Source organism: Chaetodon auriga, chromosome 21 (assembly GCF_051107435.1).
Source record: "Chaetodon auriga isolate fChaAug3 chromosome 21, fChaAug3.hap1, whole genome shotgun sequence".
Taxonomy (NCBI): Eukaryota; Metazoa; Chordata; class Actinopteri; order Chaetodontiformes; family Chaetodontidae; genus Chaetodon; species Chaetodon auriga.
In genome coordinates this window covers 13,534,607-13,553,520 of record NC_135094.1, presented here as the reverse complement: position 1 = coordinate 13,553,520, position 18,914 = coordinate 13,534,607, and the positions used below count along the sequence as shown (strand labels likewise).

Sequence of the window (18,914 nt, the reverse complement as noted above, 5' to 3'; positions counted from 1 at the left end):
AAAAAGGGGCATTCCTGCTGTGACCCCGTCCAGCATGTCCCCGCTGACAACCAAAACAGTTCCCAAATCCCCGACCACGTGACCTTGCAGCAAACTTTGCTATTTTCAGATGATAATCAAAACACAGTGTCAAAGTGGGACCCAATCACAGGCCTGGAGAGCACATTAGAAGTCAGCCGTAGCCAATTAATGCATGCCTTGATCCACCATTTTCATAACGCTACCACAAGGGGGGATGCATCACTGACTAATAAACACAAACTAACAAGGCTCCAGAGTGAGTTATCACAAGTATCAAATATGAAGCTTTTATTGGGAATAATGTGATTATACGTGTGGGTCCACCTAAGTTAGCTAAGTTGTTTGCATTAGTGTGTGATAGATGAGCACGCATGTGTGCTTGTGTGTGTGACTGAAGGGAGGAGAGGAGGAAACGTCTCAATGGGCAGGCAGACTGAGCCGGGCTGGCGACTGTCCAGGACAGGAGCCTAAGGCGTGGGCACGAACAGGCCTGTCAGTCCCCCTGATCCCTTAATGATTGATCCAAACTAGATAGCCATCATTACCATTCGTGCACTCTCTCTTCCCCAGGTCTCCCTTCCTCTGTCTAATTTTACCTTCCATTTGCATGTTCCCATGGACTAATTAAATCTTTCCTTTCTCCCTATCTCCAGCTCACCCTCTGTCTTTCTTTCCCTCTCCATGTCCATTGGTATGAAAAATAATGCAGCACATTTTTGGCACATTATTATGTATGAAATGTGAGGGCATAATGTATTCCAGTTAGCTGAAGTTCTCTAGACCCTGCCTGTAATGAGCACAACAGATGTAGACTGGCTACACCGCCTGTTTGAATGCTCTACCTCCATTTTCTCCCCTCGTCATCTCTCTCGCTATCTCGCCTCTTGAAGACAAAAGCTGCTGACCTTCCCTCTGTCGACTGTACACACACTTTCTCCAACCTTTTCCCACCCTTCAAGCAGTCCATACATAGGAGGGCTGGGGTTTTCTCCTGCCACTGCCATGATCATTTTGGTTTGTAGTTCTGTCCCACTTGGCTTTAATTTACAGTGGGAAAATAATTAGAATCTCACTTTTGCGAAGAGTGGAGTGAAAATGTAAACAATGCTTCCCTGCGGGCGGGTGCTTCATCACTTTGACAGGTGCATTTGAATTTGCCTGGGTGGCGGACAGGCTTGGTTATTTATGTGTCAGTCGCACATGGAAGCCCCGGCTGTGGCTGGGACAATGGTTGGGACTGAGACTAGGGAAGGGATTGGAGCTCTGTGGACTGAGGGTTTAGATTTGTAAGAAAAGTGAGGATGGTTCTAGAACTGGTACTTGGAATGAGGTTGAGGCTTGTTTTAGTTCTAAGGAAGGGCCACATCGGGATTGGGAAAGGAGTCTGAAGTGGCTGAAATGAGGAGAGAGCTGAGGATGGGGAAGAGTATGAGTACTAATACCTGAAGGAGACTATATTAAGAGCAGGGAGTGAAGTACGGCTGGGTGTGGGCATGGGAGTTTGGATGTGGATGGTGTTGGTTTGGAAATAAAGAGATGCCTCTTGTGTCTAAAAGACAAGCTTTGTGATTCTACTACAACTCCAGAGTTACCTCCTGTAGTCCAGCCAGTGTGTGCTGCTGCCATCTCCAGGGAATGGTCAGCATGGGAGCAGGCGGTTTGATGGTGGGTCCACAGAGTAGAGAGGATGGGGTTGGAGAATAATCCCATTTTTTAAGAATGGTGAACCATGAACTACAGACTTTTTGGCTCATTGCCAGGAGTTGGCAACTAGTCGACTCTTCCACTGGTAAATAACTTTAGGTGAGCGTATTTTCTGGATTGATTAATATTCTGCGGCCCAGATGGGAAGTTTTGGTGGACCAGATGTGGCCTGCAGGCGGCCAGTTGACAATTGGTGGTGTAGAGGTTTGGCACTAGCATGTTATAATAAATGATTTTAAGAAGAGATTCCTCGGTAGAAAGGGTATTTTCAGTATCCAGGTCCTTCAAAAATATTCTGTAGTTAAATTTTATTGTTGTACCAAAGAAGAGCTAGATCTGAGTCACAGCAGGAAGCATTTGGAATTATTTGGGATACGTATTTCAGCAGTTCTGGTTGTTGCATGTAAGAGCCAGGTAATCAAGTCATCAACAGCTGAGGCCTAATGGTGCCCGTGATGCTTTTCATTAATGAATGACTGAAGATTTAGAGGGGAAAAGATCATTCTTTTCTATCAAGCAAATATAACATCAATGAAAACTGCTTAGGGATGCTGTCATAGAGGTCATATGTGATTAACACCACAGGATTTTTATGGCCAAATGTGATGCAATGGTAATATATCAGCATTCGAGTTGTACGCCTAAAAGAAATGTCTTATTTGCTCAACTCTATCAATCACTGCATGAAATCTACTGTACCTTAAACCGTTCAAACGCTGCTTTTGAAAAACATTTATTTTAATGGCCTCCCTCATCCTACAGCCTGTATTTATATTGTCACTGTAATGTTGTTAGATGGAGCCTTTTGACACTGATTTTTCTGCACATTTCAAAACAAAAGGCAGTCATAACATGAGAACGCAGTGGGCACACAGCACAGATAAAGCAGAAAGGAGCATCAATGATTATTGCCAAGTGAGAGAAGAGGTAGACATGGTTGCTTCTTTTGTCCACAGATCCTCATCCACACACGCACACATGCACACACACACACTCAGTAACACTCATCTACATGCTAACACACATACACACACACACATCCATGCTCACACACAGACAAAGCCTCACACAGTGAGGCAACGCATGCGTGCATCTCCAGTGCCTGCGGGTGCTCGGGGCTAGGCAGCAGGGAGTGGGGGGAGGGAGGGGAGGGAGGGTTGTGGGGAGATGGGGAGGAGGGGGGAGAGGAGTGTGTACTGTGCAGAGGCTCTCTAAGCTATAGAGGGTCAATCTCTGCACTCCACCACCACCACCGCCCGGTCTGTGAGAGCTGGCCCGGGTTCAAGGCCTGTTCGCTCAGCACTGGGTTCATGCCACAGACACGGACTGTATGTAGGCACACAAACACGCGTGCCAACATGGGCTCATGGACACACGCACCAACACACACACTCACGCACCAATATGAAATAACAGGCACATATACTGTAGTACTGACGCACAAGCTTCGTACATCAGGGGTCACACTGCACAAATGCACATGCTCATTCACAGCGATGGTAATGCAACACATACACACACAAGGCCAAGACAGGCTACAGCACACTGCACATGGCTGGGAACAGACCGAACCACAAAGCATAAATGACCACCGACATACATGCATGGATAAGCCAAGCAATGTCAGCCATTAGGATGGAAATAGATATGCTATTATTGTAAATTTGGCCAATATGTGGACGGTCGGCAGATATAATTGGAGCAGCTTGAAAATGGCATGGATGCACACTGTCTGCGTTGGGCCTGATTTGGCTGAGGCAAAGGTCTGTGTCTGGTTAAACGCACCACTGGACAAGACAGGCTACCCATTCATATTTGCATGCAGGGACAAACACACACACATATGCAAACACACATGTACACACACAGAGTGACAAAATGGCTAGTATGCTACGGTAGCTTTCATCCACCCTCCTCTCATTACTGCGCGTATAAATCAAGGATCACTGTCTATAAATATTTCAACTTGAGTAATCATAGTCAAAGTGCAATAACACACTTCATCTAAAAGTAGCACAGACCAAATTGGACTTCGAGAAAAAGGATAAACAAGCAACAATGGCTATATTTACAGTCAGAATAAACCGAACAACTTTAAAAGAGATTATCCGTGAGATAATATCTCTGAGTGCCTGAGATAATCCATAAAGTAAGATATGCATAATTCACTGTTACTAATCTCCTTAGCAGAAAATAAAGCCTACTCCCAGCCTACAGTAAACAACTCAGTTAGTAGCCCATCTTCAACACCATGTCTGAGTCACCCTGGGCCCTAAGGAGATCACTTTTCCAGGTTTGTTCTGAAGCATGCTGGAGTTTACCTGCAACTTTATCAAACAAAGGAAACTGTGCGTTCATCTTGTTTGCTTCTTCTACTGTTTGCTCGCAAATGTATAATATTTTAATCAACTTTCTTTAATCTAAATTCAAGTCAGGAGTCATGTACAAGGCTGATTAAAACACAACAAATTAAGGACTCCACCTGCAAATATGTTACTTCATCTGCATTTGTGTAAACTGAAATATTAGCAACAACTTGAAATAAAGGATTAATAAGAAGCACGTGCATCCATGCACATTAAAGTGCATGCCTCTATTGACACTTAAGTTAATTTCCACCTGCTACCACAGATCAATCAGTCCTACTATTTAGTATTTTTAAAGGCTACACTAATCAAACCATGATGCCTCACATCAAACTAATTCACTGTTCGTAGACATGCCTCCTTCTGGTAATCCTTCAAAACGTATTTTATCACTTTAAGTGTACGGAACACATATTTTAAGACGTTGTGCTCAATTCTCAAAATGTCAGGAGCCCAGACTTCGTATTAAGATGCTGCAGACAGATGCCAAAGTTGAGTATTGCCTTTGATATCCAAAATTTGACTTTGGAGTAGCTTCAACCTAATCAGGCCTCGGAGGCTGGAGGTGATAAGTATCCAAGCCAATAACCCGAAATGAGAGCTGGGAATCAGTGGTAAGACGCACGCACACGCACACACACACACACACACACGCTCTCTGTTAAATAGATACTGTACATGTACATGCACACACACACACACATGCACTGTCTCTTTAAGGTTATGAGTGAAACCCTTATGAAAAAAAAAAAAAAAAACCTTCCAAATGTCTATCTCTCCTCGGGATGTCATGTGGGGCTGTTAAGACGCGACACCTGTCACAATCACCAGACCTTCCTCATCCCCTCCGGGCCGCAGGAAGCGGCCAAGGTCAAACTCTTTAAAGGAAAGGAAGGGAGAAAGGGGAAAAGAAGTGACTAACGACGGACAGTCACAAAGAATCAGATCTGTCGAGTTCAAGCTGTAAAACCTCTGCGGAGTCAGAGGCTTTATGTGCATCTTTATATGTGAGGATTACATACAGCATTGGGCCTGTTTGTGTCCGCGTATGTGCTGCTTGCCACGTAACATTCCTTCTGCTGACAAAATTAACTTCTCTTTCCACAATGATTACATCCTACTGCTCTCCACTTGTAACATTAATCAGTGAAACATTTTGGTTAAACTACATTCTCGACCCACTCCAAAGATACGATCCAGGTGGTTTGTTGGCAAAACCTCTGCCGTGAGATGAGTCCTCTTAATTTTTGTTCCGTGTGCAGAATTGCTAAAATCTTTTCTCACTCTTCAGCAGTCCAATTTGTTGCCTTCTGTTTCACATTAAGGGAAGGAAACGGAGCAGGCTCCTTAGGTCTTTTCCTTATGGAGGAGAACGGAGGGGAAGGAGAGGATGAGGAGAAGGAGGGAAGGATGGAGAGGAGTCTCGAAGTGGTGAAAACCTGGCTTCAATCTAACTTCTTCCAGCTGGACATGTTTTGACAGCTGACGGGCAAAGCTTCACGTTATAAAGAAATTTAGGACGAAATCTCTCCGTCGTTGATGGAGCCACAAGAGGAGAGTGTCCGAAACAATCTGAAGAGTACAATATTTGGATATAATCTCTAAGAACCTTAGGTTGATCCTTCTGTGTGACATGGAGGTTGACCATACTGCCGGCTGCCGTCGAAAGGCGCTTCCTTCTTTTGACTCATTTTCGCTCCCTCATTCCCTCCCTCTTTTCACTCTGACAGAAAAGCCTGCCCAGGCCCAGGCTTTGGTAGATAATGACATCCTCTCCCTGGATTAATTGTGAGGGACACATTAAGCAATGGGGCTGACACTCCCTGTAATTAAACTGTTCACACCGACGAGTTCATACTGGAACACTTTCTCCTTTTTCTCTCTCCGTCTACCAAGCTGGAAGTATGGGCCTGTTTAGAAATAGGATGAGACACTGCAGTGGCATGTTTGTGAGGGAAGCGAGTGCATCACACTGTGGGATTTAAACAAAAGCAGGATGAAACCGAAAGCTCTCTTTGTTCATAGAACGAGAGTGATCAATTGGCCTGACAAAAATAGAACTATTACTAAAAGATGACCCCTTATTTTAAAACACCTGCTTTTGGATATAAGAAATATATAAGGTATAATGTATTTAACACTGTTTAAATGTATTGTATATGCCAAAACTAATCAATATAAATCAATCAAATGATCTACACTTTAATCTGATCTGTTTACTGCTAAACAAAATACAGTCAACATGACGTTTTCTCTCCTTCTTGAAGCTAGAAATCACTAGAATCTATAATAAAGCAAAGGTGTCAGAACACACTAAACAATAGCCCAAAACTCATAATACATAATACATAACCATTGCCCCACTGTAGAGAGGCTTCGCCCTCTGACAGGGCTCTATGGACTAAAGGAGTGAACCCTGCTGTGACCCTGACACTACAGAGCCTGATGAGTCATACACTACCTGAGAAGAGTGAACCATAACATACAGTGCATATAGAAAATTAGCCTGCAGTCATGGTGATCACCTATTTGTCAACTTTTGTTTGTTAAACAACCGAAATTACCAGTGTCTGCAGACCCACTGAGACACTGCTAATAGCGCTTCAAGTGTCCATGCCCTCACACGCCCTCCTCGTCTCTGGAGGAGGCTATGTATGGCTACTGTGCACGGTGCTAAACAGAGGTCAAAGAAGAGGCATGTGTATCGTCGAGAACAATGCTAACTGAAATAAGGGTGCAAGGGAAAGACTGATGGAGAACAGCTGACCTCCCATAGCTCTATTTAAGGTAGAGGTAAATGCTGCAAATAGCTCTTAAAAGAGCTGTTTTGGGAAAAGTTGTTTTTTTAAGTCACTGAATGAAAGTGAATGCTCACATACTTCAATGGCTCTGCATGCAATGCGTGGATCCAACAGGGGCGAAGTTATTTGATTATTAACAGGACTTCTCTCTGTTATTCCAGAATCACAATTCTAAGAAAATCACTTCGGTGGAGTTCCCTCAGAGACTGAATTCATTCTGTTTTAATTCTGGCACCGCTTTGAATGGGTCAGTCTGCACGGTTGCGTTTTGTGTCTCATGAACTGAGAAGGAGGTGAGTGTACATGTGTTTGATCTTTCTCTGTTTTTTCTCTCTCTCTTCTTTTTTAAACCACTGTGCACCGCTTTCACACATTACTGCCCAGCAAAGTCCGTGACCTTTTCAGGAACACAGGCATGTAGCCTTTGCAGTCATATCTCATATTGAGCTCCCTAATGTTCTGACTGTGGAAGCTGTGCTTGCTGCTACGTCGCTCCTGTCCTTGCCTGCCCGCTTGCCATCGCCTGGGGCCGTTGGGGCCCTCAGCGCTGTCCACTAAAAAAACAAAAAAAACAAAAAAAAACACTCATCCGCTGTAATCGAAGAAGCCACTCTGATGTGACGTGCACGTGCAAGTGCGCAGGAAGGTTTTGCATGCATGTACTCACACTTACAAACACACATGACGGTATACACACAGACAGTGTATAAATGGTCACTGCGCACGGGCTGAACATATGAATGCACACGCATACGCACATGCACACACACTGACCACATTGCTCTGGTAGGGGTTACTGGGGGGTTGGGAGGACTCCAGTGACCCCACACTTACACACACGCACACACACACACCACAGACCAGCAGTTGCCCTCTGACTCCAGACGACCCCTCCTGCACTACTGAAGCACTCAACTCCTCCTCTCCTCTCCTGGTGTTCCTGTGTTGCTGTTGTGGGTTCCTGCTCAGGAGCTGAGGGTTCTATTGTTGTGTGACAGCGGTTCCTGTGTATCCTGTCATGGCCGACTGCTCCCTCTGTCCGCCTTCCTCTCATGTGCTTCTTCTTCCTTTACTTGAGTGTAGATGTGCATCTCAGGTGGCCTCACACTCGCTTTACTGTACTATTTGGACACAAAGACTGATGGGCAAACCAGTTGAAGTGCTGCTTTATGAGTACTGTGTGTCGCTGTCTTGAGTTTCAACTGAACTGCTTTATTGTAGAGAGTTTAGAGGACATGCCATGCGGATTTTATGATGTCAAACCTCCTCACTTATAGTGATAGCTTACATGAAATTATAGTAAGTAAGGTGGAAGAGGTGTGTCTTCCTAAGGCTATTCAGGGCTTCACAAGTTTATGTTCTACAACAAATTGTAGCTGCAGCTTATTATTTTGTCTGAAAGGCGAGGCAGTGTAGAAGATTTCTGAATTAACTTTTGCAATGAGATTAAAGCTACAATTTTTCTTTTTTTTGTCACAAGGTAATTGGTAGGAAAAAGGACGACCCCTGGTATTTCTCTGGTCAGGTGGTACCATCGTGTCGCTGCTGTCATTTAAGATGGAGCACACATCCTTCATGATTAACAGCCAGCCTCCCAGACTCAGGTTATCATTACCTCTCCAATCTGTGCAGTTTGACTCTCAACAGGTTTACTCCCCACCAACCATGATGCTGTTGCAAAGCACCTTGGGTGTTCCCAAACTCGCCCGCTGGTAACCCATTACCTCGACATACGGAGACAAACGGCACGAAGGTACGCAAATGTTGATGCAATCAGGTTGCGAAAACATCTCCAGGGCCACCACACAGTCCCCCTCCCTCCTCCCTCCCTCCCCTCACTTCTTTTAATCTCTCCCTCTCTCCTTCAATTATCACAATGTCACCACCACCACCACTGGGAAAGTTTCCTTTTGGTGAATTAACAGGAAAAGAGCTTTGCAGCGGGTAAGCTGGCGCTCTACTCTGTCATTGTCATAGCAGTGGCTCTGACAAAACAGTTTGCGTACCTGCTTAAGTATTACAGAAATTAACACCTCCCTTCCAGGTACAGTAATCAAGGGGGTGACGGGAGACAATTAATTAGGTCCATCTGCATCACTGCCTTTACATAATTAATGGGGCTCATTACTGAAGCACCAGTATAATGTGGAGCATGCTAGCACACTCACTAGCTCAGAGCATGATAGCACTAAAAGCACTTGGAAAGTAGAGATTCTTGTTTGTTTGTTTCATTTGTCAAACTTGCGTCTAATTGATTCATCTGCAGTGTCGAGTGCAGTTTTCTATCAAGATCCGTCAACTTTTGATTGTCTTATTACACAGGCTTGGTTAGCCTTTATGCTAAATATCTTAAAAAGGACACAGCTCCCTTAATTAAAGTTTCACTGGCAGTTTGCTCTGGAGAGCTGACTGCTGCTGAAATCTGACTTTCTACATGTTTTTGACTTTTAATACAGTAATCATGTCTTAGATAGACAGATAATGAATGCAAAGACCAATCAATCACACTTCACCAGACGGTTCTAAGAACACTACATTAACAAAAAACAAAAACAAAGTCAAGACCATAATCTCCAAACAGTTTCTCTTGTGGTTGAAGGAGCAACAGCCCACTAAGTGTACAAGGTGTGACATCTGCTACACGTGTAAATAGCAGTGTGGTTCAAAAAGTGCAAGGTAAGTCTTAAAGAATTTCAATTATGAAAAATGCCATAATTGGTGAGTGAGGTAATGCCCCCGCCCCCTCCCCCCAGCCTCTATCCACAACACTTGGGGCTAATGATCTTTGACGGAAACTCATTCTTTTTCCTTCCTTCCTGCGATCAAATTAAAGAGCACACAGGTAGATGGGCTCTTGACTCATTCACCTTCTTAGCTTAGCCAGTCAGCTCTACTGCTGACATCTTAACCTGAGAGTAATATTTAAACCTTGAAGCAACTCCAATGATCATATGGCATGGAGGAATCTATAATATAAAGTTAATTGGTGAGAAAGTAAAAATTAGATTATGTTTTATGACTGCCTTGTGAAAATTACAAGTTTGATAATAATAGGCCATTTGCAGGTTGGTTATTGAATGTGGATTCTTTTTTTATTGTTTCAGTGCTAGGGGGAGATACAGCGTCAGAGAGGTTTTGCTGAGTTCTAAGTTACAGCACATACAGCACATCCAGAAGACTAGTTTTAACCTGATTGATTAAAATCTTGCATTTTGTTTTGCTGGCTTCATCTTTACCTTGTTGTTATGTTCCTGCCTAGTATATACAGCAGTAAAGTCACACCTCTGATGCTCTGCACACTGCAAACACTCAATTAACGTCAACCTTTAGCCTGTTCTTTTATGTATATCTTACATTAAGGTTCATTTTTTTTGCATCTTCTTGCACCACCAGTGTGTTTTCCCATTATAGTTGATACTGCAGGTGATCTGACCAGTGATGGAAGTGAAGGTACAAGAGACCCTGAAATTCCAGGCGTGAAGCGTCTTGGTTGGTCAAGCTCAGTGCAAACTGGCTGACATATTTCTGAAATGCTTTTATTAAGGGTTTCCTGACCGACGCACAATCAAGCAACAGATTGCTACCTGTGATCCAGTGCAGCGCAAACACTTCTATAGGGTGCTGCAGCATGGTATAACCTAAATTAAAGGAGCAGATTAACCTTAAAAGACTCTCACTTGTGATTCTCTAAATCATTTTCCATTTTCAGTTGCCCTGTCTGGCACCTGACATACAGCTGCTATCACATTAGGCTAAAACAAACAAGAGGCATTTGCTGCTCCTGGTTGCCCCAGATCTGATTTGTTGAAAATGTCATACTTTATCCTTTTAAGAGTGCACTGTTCAATAACTTTCTAAAATTGGCTCAATATCAGACTGCTGCTGTTCCTGTGAGTACCTTGTTTTCCCTCTCCTCATCCCTCCTTTCTCTCACTCAGCTAATGAAGGCCTCGTGGCCCACTGTTATTAAAATTACGCCCTTGCCTCTGATATTAATTGGGTCCGTAATAAGGAATGCGTCGGATTCATTATTTAATTGCAAGGGCACATTTGGAATACAGTTTCTGAAATGTATTTTTAATGAAAAACACTACATCCTGACCTAATCATATCAACCTTATTCTATCTAATTAAGGATGCAAAAAATCATTAGAGTTGCAAAATATTAGTTTCAGCTCTGTCGGGCTGCTCCTTTGCTCGCCTTCATGAATATATTTTTTTTCCTGTCTATGATAAATAGTTAATGAGGGAAAAATGACAAAAATTTGCATGTAGGCAAATTAGTCTAATAGGGATATGTCTTTGCTGAGTTAGGAAAGTGACCCTTTTCACAGGAGAAATTGTTACAATAATTATGAAATAATGGCAAGGCCCATCTTATTTTGATGAAAAATGGCCGGCTTGAATAATGTAAAAATCATAAAATGCAATAACCCTAAATTTTCATCATGCTGGGGAATGTGTTAACGTGTTAGCCTTTTATCAGTTTAATAATGCCAAATTAGAGACAATATGAAGTATGCTGTAAGTGTTGCTGTGGAGGGAGATGTGCACTAATGCACGGATGATTTAGCAGTACCACCGAAACGGGAGGCCATCAGCAGCCAAATGAAGCATTTGCTTAATCACAAACTTTAGGAGTGTAATTTCTTTCGAAGTCTCCAAACATTGGGAGTTTCAATTTCCTCCCAGTAAACAGGTCCATCACCATCCCATTAGCAGTAGTGTAGTCACCTCTCGGAGCCGGGGCTGCAATTCATTAAGGCTTACAAGATAGGTACATAAAAAAAAAAGGACTTTGTGTTTGCATGTAGTTACGCTTAACACAAATATCATCTTGTGAGTTTAATATCAAATTATAAGATAGTGAGATTCGCATCACATATTCATCGTTTTCTGTTTTTTTCATGAGCTTAGTTTTGATCAGTGAGTCAAATGATGGTTTCTGTTGTAGCATTATTAAGCTTTCCATGATGGCACACAGAGGCTCAGTAAAGCTTGAGGAGCAGCTGATCAACACTGTTCAACACTAACTTGTCAGACACTGATTAATGAACTGCAATCACTAGTCCCATTTGTGTGACGTGTGTGACAAATTCCAAGGAATACAATCTTGTATTCAGTAGTTGTAATCATGTATCGGCTAAAACTCTGTCAATCAGTACTGAAATGTCTGTGTTTGGGAAGACGTGGTTCGTCTCCATTCACACTTGTGAAGATTTGACAAAGGAGAAGTTGGTTTTCGTGTGATTGGATTTTTGCAGTCATACAAATATGTACTACCTTGACCCTCACAGAACATATTTTGGATTAGCCTAGCCTGTTTTCACTCCCTTGTAAGACAAAATTGTGCATAATTTCTTAACAGTCAGTCCATCTGTCACCAGCAGCGGAGAATCTACTGTAGTTTCTCGCTCCATTTTACCCCTTTACGGCCACGTGAACTCGTGCAAGCAAAGAGCAACGGAGTTAATGAACACAGAGAACGCCGAGCGATGTGTGCCACTAACAAATCTTAGAGAACAAATTAAAGTGGGCTGCGGTTTGATCGCTGTGTTCCATTTCCCTTATCTCAACAAGTCACATTTTCAATCACTATGCAAAGATTTTACATCGGGTGTAGGCTCGGTGCTAATACACTGCCCTTCCCTGTGTCATCACCATCGACCTTCGCTGTGCTGTCAAACACGCGACAGCCTCTCCCCAGCAACAGTAATTTCATGGGGACATGCAGTTATGTGAACTGGAATCCTGCATTCCCCGTGACACCAAGTTGTCCACATTAAGAGAATGCCCAGTGCAGCATATGCGCCCCGGTATGTGTGTTGATTGAGCAGTCTTTCTTTAATGAAATATCTTCAGAAATTGGTTTCCACAGACTAATCAGGCAGCCCGCTAGCTGAGTTTCTGTTTTGGTAATTATCTTGTACTAATTAGAATGAAGCTAAAGACCTCTGAGATGAATTCTCAGCTTTCTGAAATGTAACTAAAGAAAATGCAATGATACAAAATGAGCCTATTCTATACATCCTCTCAGATGTAATATCTTCGTTAAAGTGACCAGATTGAACGTGGTACTGGTGAACAGCGTGATGCCATCACGGGCTGCCATTACATGTTCCTTTCAGTATCAAACTCATCCTTCCCCAGCCAGTCTTTCAGTCAGCGCCACATGGCAGAAACCTCCCGGGGTTACAAACAACTGACTGCAGTTCCTCCCCTAAACACGCACCAATCTAACAGATTAGTATCAGTGACCTTTTGGCTCATTCTCTCGTTAGGAAAACATCCATTAGCCCAATTAATCTCCAAGGGTTTGAGGAGAAGAGCATCGTCTAGAGGGAAAGGAGAGGCTGCAGTGTGGTGAGATGTTTACCTTGCGTCTCTCCCCGTTGAAGCCTCTCCACTGCTCCGCTTTCTTGACAATGTAGCTCAGTTCCTGATTGGACAGCTCCAGGTCTTGAGGCAGGAAGTATGTCCCCTGCTTGGCTGTGAGCCGCTGAAAGACGTCCAGCATGCGACCACCGTTGTGGAATCTGCAAGGTGTGGCGTGAAAGAGAAGTGAGGAGGGGGAGGTGGTAGCTTACTGACGCCATACTGAATCACTGTCTTTGCCCCGGAAAGGTCACGCGGGGTCAAATGTCAAAGCAAGGAAATGCATGCATCTTCGCCTTGTGTCACAGATGATAATTGTGGATAACTAGCTGTGTGGCCACCTCTATACCAAACAGCATCATGGCCTCTTTTTCACTGTCATATTGGCTGGCTTTTATAGAACAGGTCAAATCACAGTGATCCCAGCTCGCTGGAACAAGACACGAATCTTCTATTGATTACACAAAGCATGTGTGCAGTGTAAGTATAATACATCAATTCAAACACAATGAAAGAGCAAAAGGAATCAAACAAATTGGCCTGTGAGTGGGAAGCACTTTGTTAACACAAGCTGACTGTAGCGATGTCTGTGTTTGGCTGTGTGTCTGCGTGGTTGTACATCTGTTAATGTGTGGGAGTCCGATGCCGGGATGTTCTTCAGTGTTAATGCTGAGCTTCAAAGATGGCAGATGCAACGGACGTGCTGGTTGCAGATATGTCTGGAGAGACCGGCCTGAGTCACAAGAAAACGTTCGGCACAGCAGAAGGCATATTGATTCATACCTCCAGATGAGCACACATCACCAAAGTGTTATTTTTCTTTCGCCACACAAGGGTGCATGCAGCCAACCCCTAAAAAGAATCACCATGTCTGTAAACAAATGCCTTGGCTGACCATCAAAACCAGAAGACCTTGTGCCCTTCCATAGAGATTCTAGTCTGTCAGAGGGTAATCAACTCTCAAATAAAACCAACATCAAGTAGACCGGGATTTTGACAAGAAGCTGGTACGGAGCTTTGAACCTAGCATCATTCCCCATCGCTCTTGGGAGAGGCATGTTTGTAAAATCTTGACCTCAGACACAGGAATAGCATGCATTCATTTTCATCCTACACTTGAATTGTGCTTCTCATTCATTTATGCAGTCTCTCTCTTGGAGGAATTCACCATCTTTGTATCTTTGTGTTTTAAAACTGGCTCAATTCCTTGGTGTTGGGAGTGCCCTGAATGTAAGTGTGTGTTTCTTATATCTGTGTTATGACATGGATGATGAGGCTCTCATCGGCTCCTCTTCAGTGTGGGGGGGTCACCTTAAGGAAATAAACTTAATGGAATACATTTCAACAGAATATTCATGACAACATGAGCACGGTGGATAAAAAGGGAAGGATATTTTTGTGTGGGAAACCTGTGTACATTAAATATAATCAAACTGAATTTCAATGCTAAATTACTCTTTTATTGGCAAATGATATGGCAGCCAATCAGTGCATGTTTCCTTTAAGAAGAGGTGATCAATGACTCGCTGGCCCCTAACCCCTACATCTCTGTTTAAACTATATGTTCTATGTACATATATACACAATCAAACCCACACAAACACAGTGTTCGTGTGAGGGAACTCAAACTGCATTATCTTCTTTAGTCTTGAACCTTGTAATCATTTGGATGTAGCTGCACCGCTATCAATACATCATCGTCTCTTTTTTGTGTTTATGAAGTTTCAAAGAGGATAGAGGTGTAAAACACATCACTGATGTGTATTTTTGCAGCCAGTGAATAAAGGCCGCCTAAAATGTAATTAAAAACGGATAACAGTCCATTCTATCTATACATATAGCCCGAGGCATTTTTTTAGAAATAGGTCACGCTCTGTGTCAGAGCCCCTTCCTTGCAGCCAATAGGAAACTGTAACCCATAAAATTATCAGCCTTGCTTCAGCCTCGTGGCCTACATTCAATACAAACCCGTGTGGCGGTTGAGTGGCAGAAGTCATTATTCCCGGCTGCTGTTTTAATATTGTCCATTTAGCTGGAGCCCGATAAGCGTCCCGCTTACTGAAATTAGATGGCACCCTCTCCTCGGCCGCCAATCTCAAACTGATTAATTCAATAAGGGTTTTCTTACATTTTGAGCCGTTAATGGAATTTGGTCTTATATGAGGGTGGGAGAACACACCTTGGATGAATACTGAGTTACATTATTCAGTAATTTATCACCCGCCCTTCCACTTTTTTCCACTTCCATGCTGCAAAAAATGATGTCCTTCTATTATTTAAAAAGTGCAATAGTCATCTTTTAAGCTGGAAATTTGGAAGCAGCGCTTCTGCAGTGTGTGTTTAAGTACGCCCTCACATTGCAACGCAGTGTCAATGTCCTGTGATTTTCTACAACTGAGAAAAAAGGCGATGTTTGCTTCAGCAGTTTGGGACCAGCCTTCTTAATCCAGGCTGTGAGAGATTCACACTTGTTTTGTTTTTCCTGTTCATCGCCACCAATCAGGAAGCTTCTAACAGCTTCAGAGAGGACACGAAGGCTTTGTAGAAAAATTGGTTCAGGTGTTGAGGTACTAAAATATAATACAAACCTAGCAAGAGAATGCTTCAGCATGAGTGACCTCAATCTGCAAGACATGAGTGGAACACACCGCGCATTAAGATAGAGTATGTGTGTTCACCACCATGTATATGCAGTCCATTTCAGTATGTATGAGACCTGCAGTGATACCAACCATGCAAAACATTCAGCCTAATCGGATAATGTAAGGGGGTTATATGTTCACGCTATATCAAAACACATCTAACTTTTGAATTAGAAATGCTTTCAATTTTCCAACCAATTGCAGAGTATGGTATGTTCAAAAAAAGGCAACCACGCGACGAGCGTGTGCATTTCTGCTTTTGTGTCTGATAACTCTATGTGTGTTTGTGTGTAGATGTGTGAGGTTGATGCATAACTGCATAAGTAATTCCGTGCGACCATAAAATCAAAATGGATTAAATCAACATTTGTTTTCATTTTCTGTTGGGGTTTTTTTTTTGTGCTTTTCTGTGGACAGAGCAGGGAAAGAAATGGTGGACGGGGTGGAACATGGCACGGAGCTGCGGGGGTGGAGGGTTTGGAGTTATTTCTGAACAAGTGCTTGAGAATAGTAGGCTGGTGAGGGCCAGAGAAAGGGTCTTCCTCTTCATTGGCAGACTGTCCCTACAGGGTGCGTCAATTCAGAAATACCCAAATGATAATTCCTGGCTTGAGCTGTGTTGTTATGTTTTTCAGCCACCAGGAAGGTCAGACACAGAGCTCAAAGTCAGGGGTGCATAAGCTATATGGACTCGGAACTGGATCCACTGGATCATTATGATGTGTGCTAACGTGAAGTTGGTTGCTTTCTGCTACTGAGAAGCTCTGAGGCCGCACAATGAAAGTGGATCACATTGTCATCTCCCTGTGTGTCTCACCTGAGCAGGTAAATGAAGACGATGGTGATGGAGAGCAGAAAAAGGACTGCGTAGAGGAAGAGAGTGATGACCACTCCTGCTGCACCTGATTGGTCGGCTCGATGGAAGTGCCAGTAAAGCTTTGCCGCGTCGCCCACCGGTGTGTCTGGGCTATAGGCGAGACGCTGAGGAGAGATTGAAAGAAAAGGGGAAGAAAAAGTCAAATCTGTCAATGTTACATGTATAAGACTGGACATTTGCAATATGGGGAAGAGAGATTGATCAAAAGAGGATCACGTGATGGCTGAAGAGGAATTTGTAGAAAATATAGCAGCGCTGTTTACCGAGGATGTAGACATTGTCTCTTGTCAGCTGATTCACAACAGTTCAAATCATTTCAGTCTTCCTCACTGACAAAATCCAACTGCCAAAAAAGGCAGCCATCTAACCTTGCACATTTCCGTTCTCACCCTCTCCCCTCCCCCCATTTTTTTTTTTTTTTTTTTTTTGTAATCTAAAGTCACTTTGCCAAGATAAAGTGAACTCCTATTTAAAGTGCACAAGTGTCCAAGTTATTTTTAAGTGACTTACCCCGAGGACGGCGTCCACTGCAAAGACTGCCAGGGGGTCGAGGACTGTCCACACTCCCTGAGCCATGATAAACTTTGACGTGAAGGAAGGGAGTGAGCCAAATATCTGTTGACAGCCCCATCTGATCAGAACCAGCAGGAACATTACTGCGTTCAAGGTCAGGGGTCCCACCACCACCATCGCCAGCTCCTCCCGGGTGTGGAGCAACGAACTCTGGTATACGAGGTCCACCGTGTGCGCGTGAAACTGGAATCTGGCGGGAGAGGAAACAGAGGCGAGTGATGTGTGCGTGTGGGTAGACTGAAGTGTGAAGTGTGCGCATGTGGCAATATGCATGGAGCATGTTTGTGATGCTCTGCAGCTCAAGGGCAACTGGTTCCAGCAATTCACACACTATATTGTCTGTGGCTATTGTTTGTGTTTCAATCATATTTAATTAGGCTGATGACAACTAGCACTACAATTGGCTGTTTTACTAATATGTGTTGCCGGACTGGTCACATGTGATATGTTGAAAGAAAACTTTTTAGCGGCTTGATAATGTGTATATGCGTGAAATAAATAAAAGTGACAGATGCTGCAAGTCGCAGTTTTAACACCTGTATTGATACAAATCAGATGGAAACTTGAGAGAGCTTCTCTTGGTTTCTGTTGTAAGTTCGACTCCCCCATTTACCGCAAGCCTCATGAGTTTCTTAATCTTCCCATCAGTCAGGAGGAGGTAGAGCCAGTGGTGGCAGAGGAGAGGTCCAGTTTTTGCTCATTAATTTCCATCTGATTTGCTCCAAGAGTCAAGCGTCTCTCAGATTCTGTCCATTAATCTGACAGTGGAGGTCCACTGGTGTTTTATCTGAGGCACATCTCCTAACACACAGATTCAATCCTCCAGAAGTCCCTTTCTGGCACAGAGATTACCTCACCGATCGGCTGGCACAGACACACAAATTTAATGTTATTTTTAACACTGTAGGCTTCTATTTTCCAGATTGATTGCACTGTTAAATCTCATTCCAGGAACGACAGGGAAATATCTCATTTGTGAATCTCGATATGATACAAATGAAACTTTCCAGATAAATAAATTTGACATTGCATTCTGACATTGGCAGCATCATTCCATATCAAATATTGACGATGGCAGCATCATTCTATATTAAATCATGTTTGGTGTCTCTTCAAATATGGCTGAGATTGAGATGTCAAAACTGCATGTGGTTGCTTTTATGATGGTTTCAGCATGTGCAGTGCGACTGTACTTAAGACAACTTAAAGGTACTTGTTCTTTTCCCTTTATGCTACTTTATATTTCCTCTCCACTGTATTTCAGAGATGTATAGTATTTTTTTCCATACTCTATTTATTGGAAAATTACAGTCACTAGTTATTTAGCAGATTAAATTTTAAAATCTATGATGAGCACATAACATAATGCATTATATACTGTAATAAAGTGCACATAACTACCTAACAGGAAAATAGTTAGTATTGGCCCCAACTGACCCAGCTACAAATTGATGCATCAGCAATAAAAGTCCAATAACAAAATATATAATAATACATAATATATATAACAATATATGCATACCAGGGGCAGGGTCAATACGGAGAAATGACAACT

The 18,914-nt window shown here is 43.0% G+C and overlaps 1 protein-coding gene across 1 annotated transcript in view; it reads right to left on the bottom strand.

Annotated features, from left to right (window-relative positions):
* Positions 1 to 18,914, bottom strand: part of ofcc1 (orofacial cleft 1 candidate 1) — a 149,517-nt gene that overhangs the window by 9,188 nt on the left and 121,415 nt on the right. Inside the window, exons 19-21 of the mRNA XM_076721595.1 lie at positions 17,297 to 17,549; positions 16,727 to 16,890; positions 13,269 to 13,428 (exon numbers count right to left, since the gene is read on the bottom strand). Coding sequence (XP_076577710.1) covers positions 13,269 to 13,428; positions 16,727 to 16,890; positions 17,297 to 17,549 — 577 coding nt within the window. The remainder of the gene's footprint in view (positions 1 to 13,268; positions 13,429 to 16,726; positions 16,891 to 17,296; positions 17,550 to 18,914) is intronic.